The 27,048-nt window shown below is 40.4% G+C and overlaps 1 protein-coding gene across 3 annotated transcripts in view; it reads left to right on the forward strand.

Annotated features, from left to right (window-relative positions):
* The first annotated feature begins 238 nt into the window (after positions 1 to 238).
* The window catches only part of GPATCH8 (G-patch domain containing 8), a 109,012-nt gene continuing 82,202 nt past the window's right edge, over positions 239 to 27,048 (forward strand). For 2 of the 3 annotated variants that reach the window (XR_015740172.1, XM_026718276.2), the window contains exon 1: positions 239 to 719. Coding sequence is in view for 1 of the 3 variants with exons in the window: in XM_026718276.2 (XP_026574061.2) it covers positions 675 to 719 (45 nt within the window). In the remaining 2 variants the exon portion in view is untranslated. The remainder of the gene's footprint in view (positions 720 to 27,048) is intronic. The other variant, XM_087916785.1, reaches the window with a different exon arrangement.

Genomic DNA, 27,048 nt, shown 5'->3' on the forward strand with positions numbered 1-27,048 from the left:
CTTAAAACAGGTTTTATTTTCCAAGAGGAGAACCAGTAAGCGAAAGGGACAATATGCAGAATCATAGCTTGGCCAATGTAAGAAGAGCACCCTACACGGTTTTTTTTTTCTAAATCGTAGTTCAGCCAAAAATTATGAGTATTAAAACTTTTTTAAAAAACGATGTCAATGTCAGACATTATTCGTTCAGTGGGCGTGGTGTTTTGTTTTGCTGATGGTTGTTGACAGACGTTAGGCTAATGTAGCGATCGTACACTCTTCTGAGCTGTCAGATATCGCTCGTTCGAATTTTTATACGTGACATTCCTATTTTTTTTAACAAAAAATCTCCAGTATTTAATTACTCAGGTTGCAGAAATTTACTTAAACTGGAATCTAGTCCAAATCCAGCGTTCACTGGCAAAGAGAACAGAAGCTTAGCCTGAGTTTTCTTTTTCTTTTTTTCCTCATTAGAAGGAACAGGCAGTTCTGTTTTCGCTGCCTTTCCATAGGGAGAAGGTGGGGGCGCTGCTGTCCAATCACAGTCTTCAGAAAACCCTAAAAAAAAAAAGCGAAACGGGCTCGGAAGCAGAGTGTTGGCATTAATCTATAGGTGACGCGATCGTACGCTTACGTCAAGTACGTAAGGCTCCTCTTCGTCGCAGTCTCCTAAGATAAAGGCGAACCGAACGAAAATGGCGGATAGGTTTTCCCGCTTCAACGAGGACAGGGACTTCCAGGTACCGATACCCACGGCGAGAAATGGCGGCTGTATTTGACTATGGCATATGGGATGATTTCTCCTTTCTTCCTTTTGAGGGACAAAGGAAAACAGCGGTGCCCACTCCCGATTCAAAGTGATATGCCATGCAGTTAAAGGCCTCTTCCTTCAGGTTTCCCTCGCCCACTCTGTTCATCTTTGGGGAGCCGTTTGAGGTGTTTTTGCGGCTTTTGGGGGGAAGGGAGGGGGGAGAGGAATCAAGATCCCCCCCCACCCTTTCCAAGTCAGATTTGCACCGGAGACACAGCTCTCCAGGGGGACAGTATGGAATCTTCCTCTTTTGAAGTTTGGTTGGGAAGGAGAGGATGCTCTTCCGTTGCATGCTTTAATCCAGTTTCTTAAAGACAGATTCTTTGTTTTTTTTCCTGTTTCATGCATACATCCCAGTCGAGTATATATTCTGCTTTTATTCCCTTTAGCTGGGATAAGAGAAGGAGAAATGTTTTAGCATTACTGGCCATATTTTAGCTTCCTTGCCTTCCGCCGAGGATTTAAATATTGTAGAGTGATTCGAAATGGCCTCCTTTCCAGTATAGTGTACACTTTCAGGTAGCATTTCAGGGTAATGAGCGTTTCCAATTGCTTTTAAGAGGCTTCTTGCTGTAGGGTGGTTTTTCCATCAGATCTCAGTTTAATGTAAAAAAAATGGGTATTTTATGATGAAGGGAATGCTTTGGTAATAATCAGATGGAAGAGGAAATGTTAAAAATGTGTTTAGTATTTTCTCTTTTGTGCTTGGCATGTGGAACAACATACTGTATTAGAGAAAAATAAAGCGCTGATCCCCGTTAATGAGAGTATGGTCTTTTCCATATTGATGATCTTGCATTCTAATGAAAACAATCCTTCACTCAACGTTTTTGTAGTTTTGTAAAATCAAAGCTCTTGCTGCCTAATGCAGATTGAAGTATGATTATGGGAAAGCAAGGATCAGCTTTTTATGACTTCTTCCTGTGTATACCATTAATTGGCCTTTCTCCATTTTTTTCCGGCTAAAATAAGGTTACATAATTATGTTTCTTATGTCATCCGTTTAGCCTTTTATGTCAGAGCCTTTAAAATGTAATGGCAATGTGCTTTATTTCAAATGTGAGGGAGGTAATCACTACTATAAGAGATTTTGAAATTACATATTTACTTAAAATAAGTTTATTTCACTTGAAAAGGAAAATGGGCATATACCTCTTTATTACTTAAGTTTTCTTCCCAGCCAGGAACCAATATTTGCAGGAGAAATTGTGGGCGTGCAGCAGCAGTTTAAAATTGTCAAGAAGATTGAAGATTGTATCTATAAACATTTCAATCTTGTAATAGGCAAATAATAGTCATGGTTATACATTGCATAAATCAAAAGCCTTGAGCACTGATAAAAATTATTAGTATCTCTTGAATCTCCTTTTTTGCACAACTGATTCCTTCTGATGTAAACATCTAGATGTAGAATTTATATTATTACGTTCAGATTTCTATTTTTTTAAATGTCAGTGTTTGCTAGAAATGAGTATCTTTATTACATTATACTAGCTTTGTGTTTCAAAACACTGGCTATTGAGTAGATAATGGGCATTTTATTTTTTCTGTTCCTTGAATAAAAGTAAAGCTTTTTGCAGTTTCAAAAGAAAGTACTGCATTATGCTGAACCTATCTGTAATAGCAATGGGAGTTACAGGATGAATATTGGCTTTTTTTTCTAGATATCTGATGGAGACTGAAATGTGAACTCTAGTTTGCAGCAGAAATAATTCTGGAGTTCTTCCTTCAGCCATAGGGATTTATCTCCGAATTGTTTAGAAAACAAGAAGCCATGTTGATACATGAATCGGAGATAGTTGTACACTCCTTCCATTTCTTTGGGAGTATGTTTACTAATGAACACGTTCTGTGGGATAACAAAAATGTAAACTGCTATCTTAAAAATGCAACAGTTAAACGTCAGTTTTATTGTAAAATATCCCAAATGAAACTTGCTCTTGCATATAAAAATGATATAATTTATACAGTTTTAGAGTTATTTCATAACAGTTTCCCAGCTAACTACTTTTTAAACATTAACAATTATTCAGTTGATTGTTGGGTTTTTATTCTCCTGAAATTATCAAATGGTTTTAATATGGCATATCTAAAAATGTACCGTGTAAATAAATCTTTTAAATAAAGACATTTATCTTTATTATTTTGATTCTTTTAATGAGATGTAATATGTTAGTAATTGGATCTTATTTTCTTGTTTTACCTTGTATATGTAACATAATGTGAGCAATAGTAAGAAAATTCTCTTCTAAGAGAGCAAGGATACAATTTCTGATGATGGAAAAAAATAACTGGCCGTTTAGAGAGCTTCAAATTAGATCTCCAAAGAACATAAACATAGAACCTGTCTGCAATATCTTAAAGGAGCTGCAAGATCATGTCACAGAGACATGAAAATAATGTAACTTCTATACACATATTATTTGGATAATTAAAGCAATTAATTTCATTGAATCAACTGCATAAAATGATTAAACAGCAGTCCTCTATTTCTAAGTGAGAAAGATAATGTACTAAGTTTAATAACCAGATTGTTGTTAAAACATTTGCAGATAAGAGGTTAATTGGTACTGCTGTTTAATAAACTAGTTTTATTAAAGATACTGGAAAGCTATAAACAGCCAAAAACTACCCATAAGCCTCAAACTCCACAACACACAAACACACATTCTTACAATTTGATATCTTTGATTGTTTGTCCCAATTGATTGTAGGTCCTTTCTAGAGAAGTAGTTGACCTGTGTATTGTTGACCTGTCTAGTCTCAAGCTCTTTGTATTTGACTAGTTTTTCTAGTTCTCACATAACAGTAATGATGGAGAAAAGTTGAAATAGCCAAATTTCTTAATTAACTATATTTTAGATTTTAAATGTATGACTTTTGATGTATATAGTCACAGAAATAAAAAATACTAAAGGTTAAGCAGCAATGTGGTATGTACATACCATCGAGATACACAAACAGAAACCATGACTTAAATCATGCTTATAAAAAAACTATTACCTATGATTCATTGTTTCGTTAATCCTGTTTTAATATACTTAGTGTTAGGAATGTAAGTCACCTAACGGTTGGGTTGGAAAATATATAAACCAGGATAGACATTTTAATACTGTCTCTTTAAGGGAATGCTAAAATTGTAATTTGGTGTGGTTTCTCAAACAGTTTCTCAAGAAACGGTGGTTTCTCAAATAAGATAGAGCCAGAAACCTGGGTTGTTCTGTTTCTGTTGTTGCTGAGAGTTGCCATTCCTGCATTTCCCTATTGACTGTTACTGATCATCGTTATTCTTGGATTTGATGTAAGGCTGTTACTGAACTGTTTTTGTTCCTGGACTTTGTTACTGGAATATCCCTGGACTGAAAACTGACTGCTTTAACCGTGAATGACTTGGACTGTTTGTTGAACTTTGCTTAACCGTTTACTGGAAGTAACCGTTTACTATGCAGTGTATCTGTGTGCTGTTTGTGTGTTATTCTTCACCACTCTCACTATATCTCCCTGAGTGCGCTCATTCTCTTAACGGGGAATTACCTCAACACTGGTTACGGGTTCAGGCCATATCTGGCTCAGATAACTGAGAGTTGGTGTGAATGCACAGTACTGTACACAGACAGCTGTTTACTGTTTAATTGTGGGTTACTATCCTGGTAAAGATGACACAAGACCCTTCAACAAGTCTATCACTGATAACCCAGTTGGATGGAACAAACTGTTTCCTGGTCTATGAAGTGCAGTCTACTTCTGCGTAGAGAAGGTTTATGGAATGTAGTTCAAGATCCACTGGATGTAAATGCTTGGGATCCAGAAAATGAGGACGATGTCAAGAAGTTAGCTGATTTTAAACGGACCAATGAACGAGCTCTTTGTGTAATTGGACTAACACTGAGTGACCAGCAGCTAGTCCATATTTGTGGAGAAGAGTCTGCTGCCAGGTGTTGAGAGAATTTGAAGAGGATTTATGTTCATGACAGTGTAGGTGCACACATACATCTTACATGTAAACTGTTTAGAGCACGTCTTCTGAAAGGTGGAGATATGTTAGCTCATTTGAACTTCATGAAAGAATTTTTCAAGAGCTACATGAAAAGGAACTGATATTTTCAGAGCTGCATCAAGTTTACATCATTCTTTCCTCATTGGATGAAAGTTATGATGATTACCTATCTTCACTAGAAGTCCTGACCAAAGATGAACTAACAGTGACTGCCATAACCGGAAGGTTGTTAGAAGAAGCAAGAAGACGACTCGATAGGGACCAACTGAGAAAGGAACAACCACAAGAAGAGGATTTGTCTTCAACTGCCTATACTTTTAAGAAATGTTTTTCTTGTGAGGCTAAGGGACATATAGTAAGTTCTGTAAGAAGGGAAAACGACAGAATACTGGTAATCACCAGAAGGCTAAGAAGAATGTTAGTTTAGCTATGTCTAGCAATTCAACTGTAAACCATGATTTGTGGGTAGTTGATAATGGAGCATTGCAGTGCATTACTAAAAATAGAGGTTTGTAAAGATGTCCACGAGTAAGCAACATGTATCATTGGCAAATGGATGGAAGATGAAAGCATCTGGTGAAGGTACTGCATATTATTCTTGTGTAAATAAGCATTTAACTATGTTGTATATACCTAAACTGAAATTTAATTTATTATCAGTGAGGGCTTTAGTTAATATTGGTTATGTAGTAACCTTTAGGGGAGATAACTGTATAATAGAGAAAGAGGGTAAAAGTGTTACTGCTAATTTAGAGAATGATTTATATGTGATACACGATGACCAGTTGCAGATGGCTAACTCGGTTTATAACAATGTTAAGCCACATGATGAATGTATACATTTACTACATAGATGTCTGGGGCACATTAATTTCAAAATGCTCAAACAAACTGTTGAATTGTCAGAGGGAGTAAAATTGAAACCCTGTAGCAAGTATTTAAACTGTAATGCTTGTAGCCAAGAGAAGAGCAAGGTTACTCCAGCAAACAGACTTAATGGGTTTAAGACCAAAGAACCTTTAGAGGTTGTTTTTGCTGACATAATTGGTCCTAGGAAACCCAGTTTGGAAGGTGCCTGCTATGTTTTGAGTATAATGGACCATTACTCATGGTACGGTTTCTGCTATCTCATGAAAAACAAAACAGAAACGTTCCAACATTTCTTTAACTGGCTAAGATTTGCTGAGAGAAAAATGAGGAGTAAAGTAATTACTTTAGTTACTGATAATGGGACTGAGTTTATTAACAAGAGATTCCAAACAGTGCTGAAATTGGCTATTGAGCATAAACATTCTGCACCTTACAGACCACAACATAACTCGTTTGTAGAACGAAGAGGGCAAACGTTACAAGCCATGGCTCACACTATGTTATCTGATTCAGGTTTACCTGAAACACTGTGGGGTGAAGCCATAATGTGTAGTAACCATGTTTTAAACAATATAGTTAACACAGCAACTGGAGAATTGCCATTCACTCGTTGGCATGGCAGAAAAACAAATTTAAGTTACCTACACACATTTGGAGCTCCAGCACGGGTGCATATTCCCTCACAAGTAAGACTGAAAGGGCAACACAGAGCTAAGAAATTATTTTTTGTAGGTTTCGAAGCCAATCATAGATCGTTTAGATTTTAGGATCCAGGCACAGCTCATGTTTACTGTAGCGCTAGTGCTAAATTTCTTGAGCACGTTGGGTGGCATAAACTGGAACAGGAATCCAGCAATGATATTATTATTGACACCCAAATAGTCCCTAAAGATGAATTAAGTAAACCACGAATAGCCATTAAAGAGGAAGAACAGGCACAGGAGGATGTAGAAGAACAGGAGCAGGTGGCACAAGAGAGTCCACCAGTTAGCTCTGTATTACCTAGATGTTCAGCCCGAGTAACATGACCATCTGATAGATATCAGGCTAGTGTTGTATGCCAAGTGAGTACAGTTCAAAGTAATTATAATGAACTGAAACTGTATCCTGCTAAGGATCAGGCTGCTTGGCAGGAAGCAATGGATAAGGAACTGGAATCATTAAAAAAGTTGGAGGTATACAAAAATATTAAGTTACCACCAGGTAAACATGCCATAGGATGTAAATGGATTTATCAGCTAAAGACAGGTGTAGATGGGACTGTTACCCATAAAGCCAGGTTAGTAGCACAAGGGTTCAATCAGACAGCAAATGACTATGATGTGTTTGCAGCTAGTCTGAAGGCTACTACATTACGAGCAGCATTAGTGTGGGCAGCTAAGAAGAAATACATTATAAATCATTTAGATGTAGAGACGGCATATCTGCATACACTGTTGCAACACACTATATATTTAAAAAAAACCTTTAGGTATCAAAAATGATAATACAACTGATTGCTGGAGATTGAAAAAGAGTCTTTATGGCTTGAAGTAATCAGGATATGAGTGGAACCAGTAGTTAAGGAATTAACTAAGATAGGTTTTGTAGCTGGCATGGCTGATCCATGTTTGTTCAAAAGAGAAAGTAATGGTGTAATTTCATTGTTGCTATTGTTTACTGATGACATAGCATTAATCACCAAAACTGAACAAGAAGCAACTGAGATAATTCCACTATTAGAAAAGAAATTTAAGATAAAACAATTAGGTGAAATTAAACATTATCTTCGTTTAAAAATAGATAGAACTAGAGGAGGATACAAAATCTCACAGGCAGATAAAATTAACCAATTACTAAAGAATTTTAAAATGGAAATTTGTAAGCCAGCTAAAACACCGATGAGCCAGGAGTTTAGCCACAGTGATATTCAAAGTCCTGTTTTTGATAAGAACATTTATCAGTCTTTGATTGGTAGTTTATCTTATCTCAGTAATTGGTCAAGGCCAGATATAACATACATTGTTAATCGGTTAGCAAGATTTAACACTGAGCCAACTGAAAACAGCACTGGCATGTGCTGTTAACATATCTGAAACAAACAATGCATTATGCATTGTACACTGCTCAAAAAATAAAGGGAACACAAAAATAAGACATCCTAGATCTGAATGAATAAAATATTCTTATTAAATACTTTGTTCATAACATAGTTGAATGTGCTGACAACAAAATCACACAAAAATTATCAATGGAAATCAAATTTAGCAACCTATGGAGGTCTGGATTTGGAGTTACACTCAAAATTAAAGTAAAAAAAAAAAACTACAGGCTGATCCAACTTTCACGTAATGTCCTTAAAACAAGTCAAAATGAGGCTCAGTAGTGTGTGTGGCCTCCGCATGCCTGTATGACCTCCCTACAACGCCTGGGCATGCTCCTGATGAGGTGGAGGATGGTCTCCTGAGGGATCTCCTCTCACACCTGGACTAAAGCATCCCCCAACTCCTGGACAGTCTGTGGTGCAACGTGGCATTGGTGGATGGAGAGAGACATGATGTCCCAGATGTGCTCAATTGGATTCAGGTCTGGGGAACGGACGGCCAGTCCATAGCATCAATGCCTTCGTCTTGCAGGAACTGCTACACACTCCAGCCACATGAGGTCTAGCATTGACGTGCATTAGGAGGAACCCAGGGCCAACTGCACCAGCATATGGTCTCACAAGGGATCTGAGGATCACAATTTGGTACCTAATGGCAGTCAGGCTACCTCTGACAAGCACATGGAGGGCTGTGCGGCCCCCTAAAGAAATGCCACCCCACACCATCACTGACCCACTGCCAAACCAGTCATGCTGAAAGATGTTGCAGGCAGCAGAAAGTTCTCCACGGCGTCTCCAGTCCCTGTCATGCCTGTCACATGTGCTCAGTGTGAACCTGCTTTCATCTGTGAAGAGCACAGGGCGCCAGTGGTGAATTTGCCAATCTTGGTGTTCTCTGGCAAATGCCAAACGTCCTACACAGTGTTGGACTGTAAGCACAACCCCCACCTGTGGACGTCGGGCCCTCATACCACCCTCATTGAGTCTGTTTCTGACTGTTTGAGCAGCCACATGCACATTTGTGGCCCGCCGGAAGTCATTTTGCAGGGCTCTGGCAGTGCTCCTCCTGTCCCTCCTTGCACAAAGGCGGAGGTAGTGGTCCTGATGCTGGACCTTGTTGCCCTCCTATGGCCTCCTCCACTTCTATTGGCCTGTCTCCTGATAGCGCCTCCATGCTCTGGACACTATGCTGACAGACACAGCAAACCTTTTTGCCACAGCTCGCATTGATGTGCCATCCTGGATGAGCTGCACTACCTGAGCCACTTGTGTGGGTTGTAGACTCCGCTTCATGCTACCACTAGAATGAAAGCACCACCAGCATTCAAAAGTGACCAAACCATCGGGCAGAAAGCATAGGAACTGAGAAGTGGTCTGTGGTCACCACCTGCAGAACCACTCCTTTATTGGGGATGTCTTGCTAACTGCCTATGCTTTCCACCTGTTGTCTATTCCATTTGGACAACACCATGTGAAATTGATCGTCAATCAGTGTTGCTCCCTAAGTGGACAGTTTGATTTCACAGAAGTGTGATTGACTTGGAATTACATTGTGTTGTTTAAGTGTTCCCTTTATTTTTTTGAGCAGAGTATTTGGAGCCTAAAGATGAACTAAGTCTAACTGCATATGCCAATGCAAGTTTTGCTACAGACATAAATACACGTAAATCTACATCGGGTACTGTAGTATTATTAGGAAAGGTGTTGATTGGATGCAGGTCTGTTTGACAGAAACATTTAAGTATATCAACAATGGAGGCTGAATTCTCATGTTTATTATGTACAGATTTAGTTTTTTATAAGCAACTATTGATTGATATGGGAATTGATGTAACAGATTCTAATGTTGTTTATGAAGACAACCAATCAGCAATACAGATGGCTTCAAATATTGCTGTTAAAACAAGATCAAAACACACAGATTTAAGATATTTAAATGTGAGACAATGTGTGCAAAGTAAGATGATTAAGCTGGAATATGGTATGTCAGAAAATAACATTGCAGATCATTTTACAAAAGCCCAAGGCTCTGTAAAGCATAAGGCTTGCTGTGAGAATTATGGTGTTAGAATGTAAGGTTGTATATACTGTCCTACCCAAAGGGGAGAATGTTAGGAATGTCAGTCACCTAACAGTTAGTTGGGTTGGAAAATATATTAACCAGGATAGACATTTTAATACTGTCTCTTAGAGGGAATGCTAAAATTGTAATTGGGTGTGGTTCCTCAAATAGCCATAAGATGGAGCCAGAAACCTGGGTTGTTCTGTTTCTGTTGTTGCCGAGAGAGTTGCCATTCCTGCATTTCCCTATTGAGTGTTACTGATCATCATCATTCTTGGATTTGATGTAAAGCTGTTACTGAACTGTTTTTGATGCTGGACTTTGTTATTGGATTATCCCTGGACTGAAAACTGACTGCTTTAACTGTGAATGACTTGGACTGTTTGTTGAACTTTGCTTAACAGTTTACTGGAAGTAAAAACCTACATTTTACTATGCAGTGTATCTGTGCTGTTTGTGTGTTATTCTTCACCACACTCACTATATCTCCCTGTATGCGCTCATTCTCTTAACGGGGAATTACCTTAGTTTCTATACAGAAACAGAGCACTTTGCATTCTAAAATATGCAAAAATAGAAAGATCCTTCTCTAAGATGCTCAGAAGCTAAATTTTAAAATAGGGGGATACAGTATAAGAGAAACAAAAATGAATCAGAACAAGGGCAAAGACATAAACATGAGAAATATTGCTTACCTATAATATAAATATAGGAGATAACCACATCCTACTACTGGCAGTTGAAGCTACTATATATAAAGAGGAAGTGGTCTGCAGGCAAGCAACCAAGCTCAAAGAGCATCAAAGACTCCACAGTTCAGCCCTTGGCTATGTACTGTATATTCTCTTCTACTGAATATAAATGGTGCTTGATATTTGTTACATTATATCCTCTCTATTCAATCAATATAGGTGAAATGTAGACCAAGTATGCTGAAAAAGAAAAAAAAATCAGTGGTATGTATTTCCTTTTTCACATGTTTGTAGCCAGACTGATTTTTGATATCTTTTGTTAGTCTTTCCTATGAAAACAGTATAGTTTAAATACAATAAAACCAAAGATTAAACCCTGTTTTCCAAAGGTAAAAATACAATATCACAATATCTTGTAAATATATGGAACTACACTGCCTTCCTACAGGATTCAAGGTGCTATTTATGAAGCCCTGCATAGAAGAGAAACAGATTATACATGGGATCTGCCTTCATCTCACATGCTACAAGAAGGATAAATTATCTCTGGGTCCCTTCTCTGAAACAACATAATCCTGTGTGATCCAGAAAGCTTGCTTCTTGGTGACAGCCCCTGACTTTTGGAAATTTTCCCACCCAATATATTTATGGTTGGTCCTGATCCTGCAGACCTTTAGAAAGGCCTGGTTCTTTCTCCAGTTGTTTAGTCAGAATGAACAAAGCTCCGGTTTAGTAGGATTCAATTTCTTTTTCAAATTTTATTTATACAAGAAAAAAATGACAACTTAAGACTAAATTTATACCATTAGTGAAACATTTTCTTTTCAAAAGTAAGGGAGGGAAAAGAAAAAAATGGGGGGAACCCTCCGATAAATTAAGAAAGAGAAAATGGGGTACAGTCTGGCTACAAGCACGTGAAAAAGGAAATACATACCACTGATTTTTTTCTTTTTCAGCATACTTGGTCTACATTTCACCTATATTGATTGAATAGAGAGGATATAATGTAACAAATATCAAGCACCATTTATATTCAGTAAAAGAGAATATACAGTACATAGCCAAGGGCTGAATTGTGGAGTCTTTGATGCTCTTTGAGCTTGGTTGCTTGCCTGCAGACTGTCCTTCATCACCTAACTAGGTAACATGATCAGGATTGGTGAGAGTAAGGTTTGCTTCCTCTTTATATATAGTAGCTTCATCTGCCAGTATTAGGATGTGGTTATCTCCTATATTTATATTATAGGTAAGCAATATTTCTCATGTTTATGTCTTTGCCCTTGTTCTGATTCATTTTTGTTTCTCTTATATTGTATCCCCCTATTTTAAAATTTAGCTTCTGAGCATCTTAGAGAAGGATATTACTATTTTTGCATATTTTATAATGCAAAGTGCTGTTATTTTAGGAATATAGATAAATCTGATTATATATGAAACTATGACCCAGTTTCTCATAACACCAATCATGAGGCATAAATAGCATGTAGGATTTAAAATTTATTTATTTAAGAGTTCTGTATGGCTGCCTAAGAATTTTAGTCAGGAATCTAACTTCATGTTTCGCTGTTCCCAATAGGAACTTCAATCACCTTCACCCCAATGCCCAAAGAAAAAACTAAGTCTTAAGAGCCTTTCTAAAAGGGGTCAAAGCCAGTAATACATTGAGGAGATCATTCCAGACGGTAGGCATCCCAGTGGATGCCTACATTCTATCAGTTGAAATCACTTCTGGGAAAAGAACTCAAGCATGCCCATCCTATTTTGAACAAGTGGAGCAGATAGTTATTATTGGTAATAAGGACAATAACTTAGTTCTGTGGCATACAAGACTTAATAGGTGATAACCAGCACCTTGAATTGCACCTGGAAGCATATTGGAACTAGTGCAGCTCATAAAATAATGATATTATGTGGGTGTACTAAGTAAGGTGCACCTGTAACTTCCCATGCCACTGCATTTTGAACCAATTGAAGATTCTAAATATTCTTTAGGGGCTGTCCATGTAGAGCACATTGTAGAGATATACTTGAGAGGTGACACTCTAATTTGGCCTCCCAATTCAGGAATGACCACAATTGATGCACAAAATCAAGTTATGCAAAGGTCCTCCTCGTCTGCTGGAACTGTTTTTCTAAAAGAATCTCCAGATTGTACTCTGCTTCTGAATTGGAGAGTGCCCCCTTTCTCAAAGTGAACAGAGAAAATCTCCAGTCCGGAGATCACGAGGGTCAAGAACCCATAGACATTCAGCATTGCTAGGGTTTTAGAAACTGGGACAAAATTTTGACAACATTGCTGGATCAGCTACGAGCAGCATAACTGAGTATCATCGGGGTTCTGATGATATTGCATCCCATACCTATAGATGGCCTCCTCCAACAGTTTCATGTAGATATGAGGAGAGGGGAAAGCCATGAGAAAATGCTGCAAAACAGAAGGCTAGGATGAACCATTTCCTGCACACCAATAAGGAGTGGAAGAGGAATGAAAGAGAAATTTTGTAACAAATTTCCCAATCCTCTGGGCCAGTCCAGAAACTATAGTCAATGATAATGAACATTATTGAGAGATCAAGAAAAGTCAGGTTCCCCCATCCTGCACTTGTCAATAAGCCATCAGCAACCTATACTTTTTCTCTACTGTGTCTCAAAGTCTGAAATCAAAGTGGAAGGATTCTAAAGGACTCATTCCTCTAGGCCCGTGATGATGAACCTATAGCATGCTTGCCAAAGGTGGCACGCAGAGCTGTCGCCCCAGCTCAGCTCTACCACACATGTACATGCCCATGCGCCTCCCTCCAGCTGATCTCTGCTGCACATGTTTGGGGATGGGGCGCATACGCAGGTGGGGGAGAACACATGCAGGGATGTGGGGTGCAAGCACGGGGACATACACAGGTGTGTGCATGCTTGGAGAGAGTGCAGGGGCATGCATGGGAGGTGGGGCACATGGATGGGGTGCATGTGTATTGCATTTTGGGGGTTTGCCAGCACAGATGGTTAGCTATCACTTTAGTGATGGCTCAGTGATGGCTAACAAAAGGTTAGCCATCACTGAGATAGGTTATTGAATTGATCCTAGAGTAGTGTTGATAAACCTTTTCGGCACTGAGTGCTGAAACGGGAGCGCTTGTGGGAGCACCAGAAACTGGAAGAATAGCTCCCTGGCGTGCATGCGCACTGGTCAGCTGATCTTTGCGTACACATGTGTGGGAACTATGATTCTTTGTTCTTTGTGTACGTGCTAGGACAACGGAGCCTTCTGGTAGTTGGCTGGAACACGGAGCAAGGAGCAAGGACAAATTGTTGCCATTTCTTAACCAGAACTGTAGCAAACTTAAACTCTGCAGCCTTGTATGCTTTATGCAAATGATCAGTGCATGATGTGTGATGTAATGCATTTGTGATAGGACATTAACAAAATTGCTACGTTAACAAGATTGCTTCTAATAAAAGAGGGTTTTGGAGTTCACTCTGCGCTCCCATCCCAAGACAACTTTATGAAGTGTCTTCTTTTCATGAGAGACCACCACAACTGGTGACCCCGAAGTGATCCACTCAAAAGAGATACGTCTTTGGCACACCCATTCTCATCGTCTGGAATAGACTTGGTGCACCTCATCCTCTTGAATCGCTGGCAACAACGGATCCCTCGTGAGTATGGGTGGTAGATTCTCTAAGGAGCAGGCAGCTCACATTCAGGAAATCAGAGAATTGACCAAATGAAATTTTTACCTTTAAAAAGGGGCTCCCTTCATGCCCCCTCCCAAAAACCTCTATTGAGGAACTCCTAGAATACATTTGGCAACACTGCCCTTTTATCCGGCTAAAGGCAGTATCAAAACTACAGTATGGAAGGAGATTGGAAAATACCTTCATGCAAGTCCTAGGGCCCCTTCGTCTATATTAATTGATTGGAGGGTGGTTTTTGAGTCTCTCTCCTCTCTAGAGCAACCCCTACTTGGCCCCCTTTCTGGACCCCCTCCCTATGTGGATCCTGCTGTACAACTCTTGCCCCCTGCTGTGGTGCCTGTGTCTCTTAAACCGACTGCCCCGGAGGCAAATGAGGTTGGTAAACCTCCTCCCCTTCTCCTGACCCCCCTCACCCAATCCCTCTTCTTCTTCTCTTGCTTTCCCTTCTGTGCCTTCCTCTCCTGCCTTACCCACTCCTATGGGCGCAGTTCATGCTGCCATCGCTGCAGGAGTTAGAACTGGTGAGTTAGATCACTCTGACTGCCCATCGGCGTTCCCGTTAGTTTATGCACAGAACGCGCAGGGACAAAACGTCCCACACTGGGAACCCATCCCTGTTAAATCAGTCAAGGATATCAAACAAGCTGTACAAATGTATGGTATTCAGGCTCCATTTACGATGGGATTATTTAGAATGATGGCTAACGACCATATAATGATTCCCTGCTGATTGGCATAGCCTTTTTCATATGACTCTAACAGGGACTCAATTTGTTGTATGGCAATCGGAGTTTCTCCATCATTGTCGCCTATTGGCAGCTCAAAATCCGAATCTTACTGCAAGTGAACTGGCAGGAGAGGGTGCCTTTGCTGCTCCCGCAGCTCAGTATAATAGCTCTATTAATGCTCTTAACCTTTCTGCACAAGCCGCTCTGCTTGCTCTCTCTCGCTTGGATGACCCTCATACCTCCGCACAATCTTTTGCAAAAATTCTACAAAATTCCAATGAACCCTATGCCAATTTTATTGAATGCCTCCAAACGGCCCTACAAAGGCAAATTACAAATGAGGCGGCTCGGCAGGAAATTCTTCTTAAATTGGCATATGAGAACGCTAATGCAGACTGTAAAACCTTGCTTACTCCCTTGATTAATTCTCCAGATGCCACTCTAGCCCAATTCCTACAAGCCTGCAGGGTGGTGGGAACACACCAATACACTTCCGAAATGATGGCTGCAGCTATCACCAGAGGTAATAAGCCATCTGGTAATTGTTACAATTGTGGGGAGCCTGGCCATTTTAAATCACAATGTCGAGCCCCCAGCGGGGGGGCAGCAAAGCCCTCCGCCAGTAGAGATGTTCGACCAAAACAGTCTGCCCGAAATGTAAGAAAGGCTATCATTGGGCTAATCAATGTCAATCAAAAACTGAACCCTCGGAACGAGTAGAGGGCCGGCAGCTAGCCCCTCCCCCAAGGCTGCCCATATACCATCCACTGTGTATGAATTATCAGTGGCAGCAGATGTGCTCCTATCCTTTCCCCATCTACCACTCTCTGTCAGCGCACAGCTTCCTCCTTCTGCCTCTTTCTCCTCCGATAAAACTGCTCTTATACAATCTCACCCTCATGCCCTCCTCAAAGGAATCTCTGTGGTTCCCGATCTGCTTTATCCTTCCTCAAAACTCTCAGCCATTAACCTTTCTGTGCTATCCACTCTTCCAATGAAGTTACAAAAGGGTGATGTGGTAGCAAAAATGATCATGGTACCGCAACTTCCCTCTGATGTGCTTGCCCTCACTAGATCTATCACCGAAACTAAGCCCACACTCTTGGCTTTAATCAAGGGTCGCCGGTTCACCGGTCTTCTGGACTCTGGTGCTGACGTCTCGGTGATACACTCTGACGAGTGGCCTACAGACTGGGAAACAGAGACCTCCCCATCGGTAAGAGGTGTAGGAGGGATTCAAACAGCTCGCATCAGTAAATTTTGGCTCCCTGTGACTTCTGAAAACCTCACAGGGACTGCACAAATAAAGCCCGTCATCCTCCCCCTTCACACGAATTTGTGGGGGAGGGACTTGCTGTCTCAATTTGATGCTAAATTGCAGCTAGAATGACTCATCCTCTTCCCCATCGCTTGACCTTAACCACGGACATTCCTGTTTGGGTTGATCAATGGCCATTGCCAGCAAATAAATTGCTTGCATTGCAGCAATTAACAACAACCATCCTCTGCTACTATTCTATCTGCTTTCTCTCTTTCTCCCCTAACCCCTTGGGACAGTCATAACTATTTTCATCAAAATAAAAGGGCTCTTATGAAGGAATTCCAAATCACCGCCCAAGAGGCTGCTGCAATTATTCAACAATGCCCTACTTGCAGCAAGCAAGCCCCTGCCCTACCAATGGGAGTAAATCCCAGAGGCTTAAAAGCCTGCCAAATTTGGCAAATGGATGTAACCCAGTATGCGCCTTTTGCACCATGGAAATATATCCATGTTTCAGTGGACACATACTCAGGGTTCATCATGGCCTCCCCGCAAAGAGGAGAGACCACAAAACATGTCATTAACCACTGCATTCGGTCATTTGCGTGTCTGGGAAAGTCCTTAGAATTAAAAACTGATAATGGCCCCGCCTATACTAGTACCAACTTTGCTACCTTTTGTAAACAATGGGGCATTTTGCACAAATTTGGCATTCCATACAATTCTCAAGGGCAGGCCATAGTAGAAAGAGCCAATCTGACCCTAAAAACTGCTCTTGACAAAGTTCAAAACTCGATGGGGAAACTCATCCCAGGGCTACCCACGCTGCAAAACAAGCTTAACTTGTGCTTATTTACACTGAATTTCCTGAATGAGTCTGGCACACCTGCTTCTTCTGCTGCCTCTCAACACTTTTGCTCTCCATCCAAGGATGCTCCTAGACCTCCAGTCTACTTTCGACAGTTGCCAGATCCCACATGGCATGGGCCAGCTGAACTTATAACCTGGGGACGAGAGTACACCACCTGGGTCCCCGGACGACAAGTGAGGCCTTTTCTACCCAAACCAGCCTTGCCTACATCAGCATCATGAAGCTGCCCGCTGCATTCATCATTTGCCTCCTGGGTTTCCACATCATTCCTGCTGATACGACAGCCACCCCATCCTCCTGCGACGCCTGCATCAAAACTACTCGCAGCGGAACGAAAACCCGATCCACCCTGATCTATCATACCTTGAAGCCTGAGTGCAACTCCACGACGGTCTCCCCTTGTCTGCATAACAACACTCAATATGCGCGATGTTACACTGCTGAAGGCATTCAGTGCTATGAGCCCAAGGCAGTGGGACCCATTACAGCATCCCTATATGTCTATGCATACAAAGGTGGCTCCAGTTCTGATCTTGCAGGAATGTTCTCTACCAGTCAAACAAAAAATGGGTACATAATCCATAATGTCACTCGGGGGGGGGTACCAACACCTCAGTATGCTTTGATGCTTGCCTTGCCATCAGCAAAGGTCAAGGTCCTAACAACGCTGCAGGAGTTATCTGGGGCTCACACAGCTGGCAGAGATCTTATCTACAGGAAAAGAAATATCTCTTTCAAAAGGTGTCCGGGACTAACGTGGGGGCCACCACTGTTTACAACTACTGGTACACCCCACCTATTGACTCTGCTCAAGTAAGAGGCCCTCAAAATATTAATATCACTGTTAAATCAAGCTCTACTTCATGTACCACTGACAAATGTAATCCCATTTGCTTGTACACTCACTTACCTGAATCTAAGGGGGTACAATATCGTTTTTTAGGTCTTGGTATCGACGGTACCGGACGTGACCCATATGGTTATATTGTATTGAAAATTGAGGTAGATGATAGCAGAAAAGTTATCCAACAAATTACTGATAGAATGATCAAGGTTGCGCATGTACCCGTACAAACATGGAATGGTCTTGATTTTAGAGACATGTTTGGATCCTGGTTCCCAAAATTGCCTGGTTTGCAAGCTATTGTAGCGCTCATTGGTATGATTGCTGCGGGATGTGTTGTATTGCCTTGTGTATTACCCATCTTTGTACGCACTATTTCTAACAGTTTATCCCTCTTGGCTGAGAAAAAAGCCACTGCGCAGCTAATGGCTCTCTGGAATCAACAAATAACTAACACATATGAACCACTGCCATCCGAAGATGAGATAGGGGAGCCAACCTGTGACGACCCAGACGAGGACAAGATGTTTGTGATGGTTGAAGAAGTCACGAACGCCGTGGATAACATCAGCATGCACAGCACTCTTGCCTACGGGCCTGACAAAGACTGTTGTTGGGACTAAAACACTCCCTGTCTCTTAAAAAGGAAAAACAGGGGAGATGTGGGAACTATGATTCTTTGTTCTTTGTGTACGTGCTAGGACAACGGAGCCTTCTGGTAGTTGGCTGGAACATGGAGCAAGGAGCAAGGACAAATTGTTGCCATTTCTTAACCAGAACTGTAGCAAACTTAAACTCTGCAGCCTTGTATGCTTTATGCAAATGATCAGTGCATGATGTGTGATGTAATGCGTTTGTGATAGGACATTAACAAAATTGCTATGTTAACAAGATTGCTTCTAATAAAAGAGGGTTTTGGAGTTCTCTCTGCGCTCTCATCCCAAGACAACTTTGCGAAGTGTCTTCTTTTCATGAGACCACCACACACATGCATGCCAGAAACTGGAAGACCAGGTTTCCGGTGCTTCCGCATGCGTGAAGACCAGCTGACCAGTGCATATGCATACTCTGGAACCCAGAAGATCAACGGGTGATGGCTGGTGTGTTTGGAGAGATTGGCTCTGTGTGCCACTTCTAGCACATGTGCCATAGGTTCGCCATCACAGTTCTAACAGGAGGGGTACAAATCTAAAATACAGATCCTAATAGCTAACAGCTCCAAAGAGTCACTTTACGTCCTCAGAACTAAAATCATTATCTCCTCCAAGATAACAACACACGATCACATCTCAGTCACTTCCATTGGATTTGCATAAACTGGAATCAAATTCAGTATGAATCCAAGCAATTTTATCACCAGGTTCCAAAAGCAATCCTCACTTTAACTTTGAAAATGTTTCCCTGATCATTTCTATTAGATGAGATTAAATCACATTCCACAAAGCTGCTGGTTGTCACTTGGAAGACATTAAGAGGGAAGAAGTACATATATTTTGCCATTCCTATTCACATAAGTTAAGGAAGGCTTATCTGTGTTCAGTGAGATCAAACTTTATATTCTTCCAAGCAGTACTATAGGTATCTCTTCTGTAACTTTATCTTCTGGATGTCCTTTATCTTCTGGATGTCCTCTGGGGTCTGCATGCAGAGAATCTACATTGATACAATTTTATCCATTTTATCTTTTCATTCCAAGTGATGATTAAGACCTCATTCAACCTGGGATGAATTGATTGCATAAATTTTGTCCTCCTTTAGTAAGTGGTACCTGTAGTAAATTCCAGTTTTATTAGGGAATGATTGTGTCCAAGATAAGGAACTGTGATAAGAGGTAGCACTTGCTGTCAGTGTTCTGAAACAACAAAACAATTTTAATGTAGTTAGTTAGGCCCTTAATAAGTTGAATCAGGTGAGGGGCATGAACTTCAAAGATGCACTCAGGGAAGGCAAGTTAAAGTCTCCCAGCATCATAAGCCAAAGGAACCATCATCAACTTAGGCACAATATCAAGCAGCAAGGGATTGGTATAGCAAGTAATAGTTCTAACATCCCAAAGGTCCAACCTCACAATAAATGCTCTCCTCTTCATCTTTTGCATGTTCAGAAGAATAAACCAGAATTCCATGCCTATTTAGCAGATTGAATTTTTGAATTTTTTTTCCACACATGTATCAATGTTTATGCTTGGAAATGAATATATCATTGTTTAAACAATCAATTTCAATAATTTTTGAGTCATCTATTAAGTTAAATTTTCTCATTTGTAAGAAATATATCACAAATTTTACTGAACATTTTGTTTGATTTATTAAATTCTGGCTTATTCTTCCTCTAATTTTTATTAGAGAAGAATGAGTATGTAATCTAACTATTTTCTATAGTTTGTGTTACCTTACAGTAAAATGTTACACTATGATTTAACAATGCATGTGGGCTTTTGTACTAGTTAGTAGACGATTAGTAGTAGTCTTTAAATTCAGGTTTCTGATACATAGGCAAATGAAAATAGTACTACATGAATTTTTATTAATGTCAGAGGTTTGAAGACATTGATATCAATTTGAATAACTTGAAAATGTTTTTTTATTTAAAAAATGAACTTTATAGCCATCATTCCCAGACTTTGTACTGTAGTGCCCTATGCTGCAAATTTGTAGGGGCATTGTTGGATCACAACTACTTGCTCGAGGTAGTTCACCATTTTAGGGCATAATGAAAAATTATTAAGACACTGCAGGCTCTGTGGATCAAGAAAGTTTGGGAACCATTATTTATACTCTCTTCTTTAAAAGATTTATGACCAATCACTTAGCAGACCAGTTGAAATTACAACAGATTGAAAAACAATTTATAACCCAGTTCTGGAGTTCCAGTGGCTGCATATTTACTTGCAGTCACATGCCTCATTTAGGATGGTTGGCAAATGACTCATCTTTATGGCCTATTGCTGTGTTCCGAGATTTATGATTTTTTTTGCTGGTTCTCTGGCAAAAATATATGCCAATAGGAATACACTGATTTATCTAACAACTGCTGTACCTACTTAACGACCATGGTATTCTCTTAGTGGTTGCTGCAAAAATGTCATAAAATCAGACCTGTTCATGTGGGGGCCTTAATATAAAACTCATAACTCATATGGAAATTCCAGGTTCTATTATGTTTATATGTCAGGAACACCTGTGTAGTATTATGATACAGTGACAAAATGTGCTAACCCAACTGCTAATAAGTTACTTGTTAGAAGTCTAAAAGATAAAATAGGATAAATTTCTTTTGAGAGTAGGTTTTCTTGGTTGGATCCTAAGGAAACTTCTCTCATGTGACCAGGCAGATTAATATTCATAGTTTATTTTGTACTTGTAATATATCCTTAAACAGGGTTATTGATCGAATGTGTAAATGTAGTAGTATTTACAAATCCTCTAATTGTATAGCCTACTAATCTAAATTCTGTTTTGTTTTGTGAATAAGTACAAAGTAAAATTATTGTGAATATAAATATTGACACCTGTTAAGAGGCAATGTCAATCTTCCATGAACATCTAATGATTCAGATTGAGAGATGATAACCCAGCTGTCGTAGGTGTGGGTCTGGCCACTTGAGAAATGTTTGCCTCTGTACATCTCCATCCATCCATTGAGGTCAGCTAAAGGTGGACACATTATATAGTTCTCTTAATCAAAGGCATCAGATCAACTGACCATTTATGTTTAGATTTTCTACTTCAGGAATTTTCCAAAGAGTAAATTGATCCCTAGAAGCACATTCCTATATTTCTGGTGTCCTTCCCTTCCCCTAGGAACCTGCATAACTTCTTTGAACATTAGTATAAAATTCGCAGGTATTTATAGTTACTGCTTAAATCCAATTCAGTTTGCCAATTGCCACTACATCATCATCTTCCTAACTTAAACAATAGCTTCTTTCCCGCCTTCAGATGTTTTACAGGTTGAGCAGTTTTATGGCTTACATCAAGTAAGCTTTCTTTTGACTAGAATTTCACAATTTTAATTATTCTCCTTTTGTACTATGATGACACAAAATACATTACTTTAAGTAATGTAACTACTACTCTATGTTTATATTCCTTTAAATGATTCTGTTCAGGTTAACTATTTTTTTGCCTAGACTTAAATTTGGGGAGACAGAACACAATATATTTTTGACTATGCAAACCTGAATAACTTGAGTATACATACTGCAGATAAAATACCAAGATCTTATTGTTGGATTTCACTAATGTATCTATATTTGCAGGCATTATGCATAAAAGGTTAAAAGGGATATTCCTTTATTTGAAGTGCTGCAGTGTCAGGCTTAAATCTGTTCTATTCCTTTGCTAAACAGAATATAATGGTGAATAAGAGAGTCATCTTCTATTTCAGCATTAAATCCTAAACTCATGGCTTACTTTATACAGTATTTGCAAGATAAGAAATAAAGGCTATATTTTTGCAAACTAAAAATATTATAAAATTTCAATACAGCCTTCTATTGGTGTTTATAAGCTGGACAACACAGCTTATAAAAATTGTGTCATTGTACAAATATAGAACTTTGTATAAATAAGGACTAGCCCAGGAAGTTACCAGGAATCAACTCTTGAATGAAGGATTCTCCCTTACCCAAATGTCATCAACATGTGCTTTGCACTACTCCATGCTAGCAGATATTTGGTCTTCCCAGACCACTTAAACCAATCCATTTAAAATGAAATAAAATTTACTAACATTTGAAATAAACATCCATTCCTGAGAGTGAAAGGGGTGAAGGTGAATGAGGTTATTATTATTACTGTTACTACTACTACTATTGTTGTTGTTTTAATTTTTTTATTGAGAATAGTGCACTAGTTAGTAGATTGAATAGTTCAAGCTTGTATTTTAGGAATAGCACAAGCCTGTTTCAGGGAAGGATGGTCAATTGATCACTGCCTCTTTCTCCATCATCTATCTGACAAATATCTTTCATCCTCAGTGAAAAGTTTGTGTTGCCTTCATCAATCTTAATAAACTTTTGATTCAATCTCCAGTTACGATCTTTGGGAGAAATTGGCTACTTTTTTAATTGAAGAATGGAGAATTGCCTTCTATTATTACTTGTTTTGATTATGAAATTACATTAAAACAATTTGTTGCAAGTTCATTATGGCCCTCTATCAATTTTTCTCTCTTTCAATTCCTATTTAAAAGGGTGTATGTGTGTGTGATACAAGGATAAATCTTAGTAATTATCCTTTTAAATGTTATATTGTGTGATATAATTTTATCAAAAACTGAACTCTTACATTGCCAAATTAACCTGTCTCAGTTTTTTTCCACTGAGCCGAAGGGAGAATCCAGGATGGGTAGTCTCTAGTCTCATAGCTCTGCAGACCGACCGAGTTGAAAAACTGAGGACACCCCACCCCCGGTAACAGTCCCCAGTTCTTCACTCGGTCTCAGCGTGTTCAGACCACCCTTTAAGGGCTCTGAATAGTTAAGATTGTAGAAGAATCTTCACCCCCTGGATTGAGCTTTTTTTTCTTAGAGAGGCTTAGAACAGGTTTGACAGCTAGCCAGCTTGCTGATTTAGCACTTTTGTTTTTTGCACCTTTTCTCCGCATTTTTTTGATAACTTTTTAAATTTTATTTGCTGGTGGATTGGTTTTTTTGTGGTTGTTGGAATTTCGGTTGGAGGTGCCCCTGAGAGCCTGTGTGGCCTGGGCTGGGCGGGGCGGAGGTCGATGTCTTATTTAACTCATTTTCTCCCAGTCTGTGCTTATTTATTTGTGCTAGCTGTGACAACCACAAGGCACTTTTGCCCCTTTTTTGGCGGTGGCCATTTCAGACGTTTTGGGACAATTTTGTAGAAATTCTCCAGGATTGTCCCTGGGGTATTGGCCATCTGGATTGAATCCTGACCCCCCTGAGCAGTCATCAGAGCACCATGCAGCTGTGAGGTGCTTGAACCTGCCAGATTGATTATGGTGCAGCCAGCACTGGCTCGCAAGCCTCTGTCAGGACTTGTAGCAATTTAAAGAGTGAGCCTTCCCCCCCCCTTTTTTTTCCCCTCTGACTCTTGCTTTAAATTGTGGAGCTGTGCTGAGCTCACCACTTCTGGGTTGCACTAGTCTTCTGAAGTGGTGGACAGCTGCTGTGGCCAAATAAGTTTTATTTTTATTTTTCTCTTGCCTCTTTTTGTTTTTCTCTCTGTCAGTGACAGTTATTTTTGGCGGTCTCAAAATGGCGGCCAGGGGAGCTGATCAGGAATTATCAGCTCCTCAGCAGAGTAGAGAATGGGCTGTAAGGGGATCAACTAAGCCCAGGTGTCCTGGACTAGAGACAGCAGCTGGGATCAGAGCAAGGGTCCTAGCCCCTAAAAGACCATCGAGGGCAGAGGATAGGCAGGCCAGGAGTAGACAGAAAACTCTGGATAAAAAGTTTGATAAGGCGTTGAGAGATTCCAAGATGGCTGAAAAGAGGGCCATCTCTCCTCTGATCCTACAAGATGGCAGACATCAAGATCAACTGGCAGATAGACAATATTTGACTGCCTGGTCTCCTAGTGGCTCAAGTATTCTGGATTTGCAGGGAAATCTCCAAATCAGAGCAGAAACAGCTCATAATGTTTCTGAGCCATCACAAGGATTTTTGATTGCTGAACTGGGAAGCCAAGTCTCCAGCGGAACCAGAGCTGCGCCTGAAGCCACCTTTACAGCGGCTGGGTTGTGGCCTGAGGAGACCCGCATACAAGAGATGCCATCCTTCATGAATGCCTGGACTCCCAAACAATTAGACAAGAATTTCAAGCAGAAGTCAACCAGCTGCTCCAGCTGTCTTGTTTGGACGCTAACAGAGGGGTGCCACAGGGGCATGGCCAAGCTTTTGCAGAGCAGCTGATCTACTTCAGAGATCGTTCTGCATCCCCATCGGAAAGAAGCCAGTCTTACGTCCCTGAGAGGGACCTCCTTCCAGAGAGGGACTTTAAGGATGAGGAATTGGAGGTAGCAGGTCCCCTCTCCTTTAAGGATCTTTTCCAGCCAGCCTGACATGGAGGACATTTTAAAGGGGGAGGACTGGAAGGAGGAGATGGCACTCCGCAGAACTCCTCAAGCCAATGCCTGGGCCATCAGGGCATCAATGACTGTCTTTCTTCAAACAGACCTCTTTGTGGTGGCTGAGACAGTTGCAGGGCAGAATCCTACCTGAGGACCTCAGGGTGCATCAGGACCTGAGTAATATAATAGCCGCAGCTCAATTGACAGCTGATGCCACCCTCACATCAGCCAAATTTTCTTCCAGAGCCATGGCCTCATTGGCACATAGGCTCCTCTGGCTAAGAAATTGGCAGATGGATGCCAGAAACAAATGGAAGCTGGTGTCAGCTCCTTTTAAGGGAGAGAGGCTTTTGGGGGAAACCCTGGATCCTTTTTTGATGGAGACCAGGGACAAGCGAAAAATCCTGCCCTCCCAGGGGAGGCGCTTTTATTACAGGTCTCTGCCCTGCTACAGAATTCCCTCCTTTAAACAGGGAAGCTGGAGCAGGCTTTCCCCGTCAGAGTAGGCCCTTCTTCCAAAGATTCTCGTCTCAGGCCGATAGACCAGCCTTTGCCACCAGAAGGCATCAGAGGCAAGATGGCAGAAGGTCCTTTCTTTGCACAGTTTCCAACACTGAGAGCAGAAGGGGTCAACGTTCTCCGGTGCAGGTGGCCCCAGGAGCTATTGTATGCCTTCCCCCCTTCCCCTGATTCTGGGGACTATCAGAAAGGTATTGATAGAGAAGGCGGAGGTTCTGTTGGTAGCCCCTTACTGGCCCAGGCATCCATGGTTTGCTGACCTGGTGAGCCTGTCAGTCACCAGACCCTGGAGAATTCCCCTGCACAAGATATCTCTCAGCCAGGGCCCAGTTGAGTACCCAGATCCAGCCTGGTTCCGGTTGATCATCTGGTGCTTGAGCGGGGGCTCCTGATACTTAGATGTAACAGCATCTGCCCAACAGGGGAAGGTGTTGAGTGTTTGTAACTTCCTTTTTATACTGCCCTTTTCATCAACCTGTTTCAGGATCTTTAATAACATCTTTAATAATAGTCCTAGAAATTAAAAATAGTATATTGTTTTTCTTAGCTATGTGATCAACTGTAATATTTGAAAATTTGTGTATTTTGCTGAACTTACTTTAACATCCTCAATGTAGTATTGTACTGCACAATTTTATACAATATCTATATCAATACATTTTAATTTCTTTTGTGTATTTCCTTTGTGAAAGCATTGTGGTCTCTATTTACAGTTTGTCCTTCAAGGGAGGATATTAAGCAAATACCTATAATTGATGGTAGAAAAGAATGGAAGTCTAGGTAGTCTAGAAGTCTAGATTTTTTTTGTTATAGAAGTAGAACTAATTGGTGAAGGACAAAATAGATTGTAAAGAGAAAGTATATGAATGGGACCAAGGACTTGGACAATTTGAAAAAGAAGCATTGGTTTGTGGAGATTCTGAAAAGGAAATAATTTGATTGCTTAATTACTTAGATGTGCAAAAAAGGATTGAAAGAAACTGAAACTGCTTCAGTTCCTTCCCTTTACCTATGTCTCCCTCCAGGTTACCAGCCTTATGAAAAGACAGTGAAAAGAGGAATGTATTAGATTTACTAATGTGCTCAATTTAAGTTTTTCTGGATCTATTCAACTGACCACTTTTTCCTCATTTGGGGAAAAATCTCTGACAAGGTCTTCTGCCCAGTCTATCCTCAGAGACAAAGGCTTCTTAATAACAAATGTCATCTTTCTGGAACTTCAGTTTCCTTCCTTCAGGGAAGCTACCTGTGGACTTTTCTCCACCCAGGAACCAATAACAAATACAGTCACACAACATTCTTTTTTTTTTACAGCCATTCCAATAGACTATCTCTCTTCTCATTTCTCTCTTTTTAATTTTGGATCAGATGGCCAGCATGTCCCCCAGCAACTGAGGAGATGAACCCCCCCCCCACAGCTCTAGTCCCCAACACCTACTGGTATATATCAGGCTACACCAATGTCTAGCTGTTTAACAGCTGTCTCTACATCTCTCCACAATAGTAATAGCAAGGAGCCAGGTCAGCTCATTAGCCCTTGCAACAGTGTAGCCCCCATTTAATGGCCACAATTGAGCTGCTTCTCTTTTTTTCTC

The sequence above is a fragment of the Pseudonaja textilis genome, chromosome Z (assembly GCF_049901715.1).
Source record: "Pseudonaja textilis isolate UNSWEBS1 chromosome Z, rPseTex1.2, whole genome shotgun sequence".
NCBI classification, from domain to species: Eukaryota; Metazoa; Chordata; class Lepidosauria; order Squamata; family Elapidae; genus Pseudonaja; species Pseudonaja textilis.